The sequence below is a fragment of the Salvia miltiorrhiza genome, chromosome 5 (genome assembly GCF_028751815.1).
Source record: "Salvia miltiorrhiza cultivar Shanhuang (shh) chromosome 5, IMPLAD_Smil_shh, whole genome shotgun sequence".
Lineage (NCBI taxonomy): Eukaryota > Viridiplantae > Streptophyta > Magnoliopsida > Lamiales > Lamiaceae > Salvia > Salvia miltiorrhiza.
Window position 1 is genome coordinate 55,243,566 of NC_080391.1, and position 4,456 is coordinate 55,248,021.

The 4,456-nt window shown below is 36.5% G+C and overlaps 1 protein-coding gene across 1 annotated transcript; it reads right to left on the reverse strand.

Moving 5' to 3' along the window:
* Nucleotides 1-544: 544 nt before the first annotated feature.
* LOC131025190 (transcription factor MYB16-like) lies at nucleotides 545-1,992 on the reverse strand. The gene is made up of 3 exons (XM_057954832.1): nucleotides 1,748-1,992; nucleotides 1,533-1,662; nucleotides 545-1,424 (listed from the first exon to the last, which is right to left on the reverse strand). Exons 1-3 carry the CDS (start codon nucleotides 1,878-1,880, stop codon nucleotides 746-748), a joined length of 942 nt encoding a protein of 313 aa, XP_057810815.1. The 5' UTR covers nucleotides 1,881-1,992; the 3' UTR covers nucleotides 545-745.
* Nucleotides 1,993-4,456: the final 2,464 nt, after the last annotated feature.

A 4,456-nucleotide genomic window follows, 5' to 3' on the forward strand; every position in this document is an offset into this window, starting at 1 on the left:
GACATTTTCGATCAAAAACACATTTAGGTTCAATGCAATATTCTTAGTTCTCATGATAAAACGAAGTTTTCGTGATAACCAACAATATAATATGTATTTGTCGTCTTCTTCTTCTTCTTCTTTTTTCCCCTTCTGCTGCTGAAATAGAAGTTTATTAAAGATAGAAACAATCTCAGAACTCAATGCAAGCACAACACGCTACCTAATGAGCCGAGTCTCATTAAAAACCTTTCCAGTGAAAATTCAGTGGGAAAAACATCGGTAAAGGAATATGTATATTTGTCTTTAATCTTATTGTTTTTCAGCTTCAATTCCTTCTCTTTTTTCCTTTCTTTCTCTTTTTTTTAAACTATGTTTTTAATTTTTTTTAATTATTCATTTAATATATAATCTCATTTAACAAGATTAGATTATTATTTTTTAATTATTTTAATTTAGTTATATATGTATCTCTACTTTTCTAACTAAAATTATTATAGACGTGTATCGTGCATCGTAATTATAACATAATTATGAAAAGATCAATAGTTTAGATATTAAAGTACGATTTTCCAAAAACAAACAAACACGCACCAATGATAAAGTACAATTAAGGCAGGCCATACCTTACTAATTATCACATACACTAAATACAACTCTAGTCTCTACTTGTCATATATAATTGTCTACAAATCGCTCTTAACCGGAGATTAATTAATTACTTAACCCTAAGTCACATCAAATAATTATTTATCTTGAATCAACCCTAAAACACAGGCGATTCCACCGGCGAGCTCACTAAATTAAGCAATTCATTCCAATAATTCTTGTTGTCTTCGAACTCCCCGGTGTAAGAACTCGTCGAGGTGCTGTTGTAGCAATCGGAGCTCAACAACGTAGGATCCATCGAACCTTCTAGAACATTATGCATAGAATAATAGAAGCAACTATTCTCCTGCGCCGAATCCTCGAATCTGCCCTTCTCCGGCACGTACCCGTTCACTTTTCCGGCGTCGGCCGCGGCCCCCGCGAAGCTGTTCCCGGAGAAGTTTAGGGTTGAAGTCGGCGAGTCGAGCGCGAAGCCGTTGCAGGCTTGCCACGCCTTAAGCACGTCTAGGCATGCCGGCGTCGTCACCGCCGCCGGAGGCGGCGGCAGCAGCGGCGGCTGCTGCACGGCCGTCTTGTGGAGGAGCTGGAGCTTGGAGAGGAGCCTCGACTCCCGGACGAGGCGCGCCTCGGCCTCGAGGCGCGCGGTCTCCCATTGCGCCATGTGGGAGACCACGGCCGCCTGCCGCGACTGGGCTGACCCGGCCGGGTTCTCCTTCGGCTTGTGGGTGGCCGGGTCGATCCCCATCCGGGTCAACCGCTTCTTCAGCCGGGTGTTCCAGTAGTTCTTGATCTCGTTGTCAGTCCTCTTAGGCAGATGGGTGGCTATGGCTGACCACCTGCATAATTCGATATACCTATGAAACCCTAATATCTAAAACTAATTTTTTTCTTTCGTTTTTTATTAAAAAAACGGAAAATAAAATTGTGGGACAGAGTATCCCGACCTGTTGCCTAGAAGGGCATGGAGTCGAATAATGGCCTTCTCCTCTTGGGAGCTGAATTTGCCTCTCTTGATATCAGGTCTTAGATAGTTAGTCCATCTCAATCTGCAGCTCTTCCCACATCTTTGTAACCCTAATTAATTTCCACAATAAAAAAAGTCAATTATTTCTACATAAGAAAACAATAAAAAAAAACAAATAAAAATATGAATAATCACCAGCTTTTGCAGGAAGGGCACGCCAGCTTCCATGGCCATGTTCTTCAATATAAGCAAGAAGCTTCTGATCTTCATCACGAGTCCATGGACCTTTCTTCAACTCCATCTTCTCGTGACCGTTGGATCTTACCATTTTTGAGATATTGAATTTCCAAAAAAGGGGAGTTGAATAACTAACTGTGAAAAACCCTAGTCAAAGAATCTAGCTAGCTATTTGCAGGAGAAATATTTGGTGATGGGGTTTGGGGGGAAATATGATGGCATGCATATATAGTGTGTCAAGAATTAAATAGGGTTAGTATGCTAAAAGGAGTATGTGGGGCATATGATTTGGGGAAATAAGACGTGTTTCGACGTTGATTTTTATTGAATCATATAATGTAATGAGTGTTAGATAATATTGCATGCTTTGTTGTGTTGCGTCTGCGCAAGAGAGAAATACAAATAAAAATTGGACAACATTAAATTTGGTGTCTATTATACTGTCGGAGAAATTAATGGTGTCATGACGTCAGGGTGAGAGAAGCCTCGTAAGTGGAATTTAATGATGAGTAGTACAAATGGCTTTAGTAAATAATTTTGTGTGCAATTGTCATTTTTGGTATTTAATTGTCAATTTTGGTATTTAAAATGGCAGGGCCACTTGGATTTTGCAGTAGGATTTTGAACAGTGTGTGTTGTGTGTGTGTTTTGTGTACTTTGGGAGTGTGTGTGGGAAGTAAAAAAGGAGTACTGTGATGAGATTAGATGGACATGGATGGTATAAATGTCAGTGTGCATAGTAAAAGAAAAATCCACTTAAAAAATTATTCTCTCCTTCTCAATTCAATAGGCTACAAGGTTAATTTCGATACAAATATTAAAAGATGAAAAATTTATAATAAAATAAAAAAGAGAAATGAAGATAATATTTTTAAAATGAAATAAGAGATAATTATGTGTGACTGTGAGCCGCAATGATATTTGATGTAAATAATGAATTTTATGGAGATATTTATTATGTATTGACAATTCATTTTGGGAAGTAGCCTATTAAAATGAGACATCTAAATAAGAAAATATAGCCTATTAAATTGGAATGGAGGAAGTATTAATTCGCGAACGATTACTTAATTTGTTGATCGATAAAAAATATTTGATCAAGTAATCAGTATTAGAGCGTCACTAATTTTCATACAAATTTAATCAGAAAGTATCACTTTTTTTATTTTTGTATGTTCCATAAAAAAATATCACTTTCATTTTGGGACATAACCCTACACATTATCTACCATACATTATCACTTTTACTTAAAAGTAGTGGGTCAATTTCTCAGCTCAATATATTACCTACAAAATATTTATTAAAATTTGTGTTATTCCTCAAATGATACTCTCTTACAGAGCGGAGGAAATATAATTTATGAGAGACCACACCTTTATTAAAAAAAATTGGAGAAAAGGGGGATTTACTGTTAACCTCTATATTTACACCGATGACCCTAAACCTTTTATATTTAAGTGCATTTATTTTTAATGATTAGTCTTAATAGATTAAAATGATAAGGTTAATTCTTTATTTATTTATATGGATAGGAACTTTGGGATATATGGAGATCGTTGATTATTTTTTTGATTATTTTGATTATTTTGATTATTTGAGCTTTGTTTTCCTTGATTCATGATATTGAAGAAATTATAATCTTAAGAATAAAAATATTCAATCACATAAAGTAAATAACCTTTAATATTATATTTAGATGTATTCGAAATAACTTAACACTACTACTATTGAATTTGTAATCACATAAAGTAAATAACCTTTAATATTATATTTAGATGTATTCGAAATAACTTAACACTACTACTATTGAATTTGTAGGTGATGCAACTATGTATTTTTCTTGTTTCTTCTATTTTCATTTTTGTGGTTATAGATATGGAGGGATTTATTGGGGATCAGATCATGTACAGTGCACTGTGCACCAAATTATTACAAGAAACTTTTATATATTTTTATTGTTGCATCAAATATTTTTTTAATCTTGGTGTTGTTCGCATCAGAGGATCTTTTTTCCAGTTTATTACTAGCTTTTATAATGATATATGATGGGTAGGATAGTGATTCTTCTGTTCCTGAATAAATACGTATTTTATTTTTTAGTTCTCATATTAGTTTTTAGGGGTAATAAGAGTTTCTTTTCATTAGTATTCTGGAGACATTATTAATTAATTCGAGGATGGAAATAGTATATGATAAATGAAAAAGGGCAAAGGTGCAAATAGGTCCCTGAACTTGATACCCTTTGAGCGTTTACCCTCCCAGGATCGGTCAAGGAGCGTTGACCTTCCTGAACTCCGGAAAACAAGGAGCAATTAAACCCCTCCGTGTAACGGAGGCCAGATGCCGTTCGCTCGAATTTTTTTTTTTTTTTAATTGTAGACGTTGTTCGCTCTCTCTCTCTCTCTCCCTCTCTCTCTCTGCGAGCTCTGCCGCCGCTTGATTAGTCCAGCCACCGCCGAGGCCGCGCCTCGCCTCTGAAATCCGGCGCCCCTCGATCTCTCTTCACCTCGCATCTCCATTGATTCCTTTCAACAAGACAAAGATCGAGCCCTAGCTTTTCCCTTAATTTCGAGACGCACAAGGTCGGTCTCTTCTCCCGTTCGAATCCGCCTGCGAGGTTCTAAGATTCTGGTGACTGATTGTCGTCGTTCGTTCTCCTCCCTCTC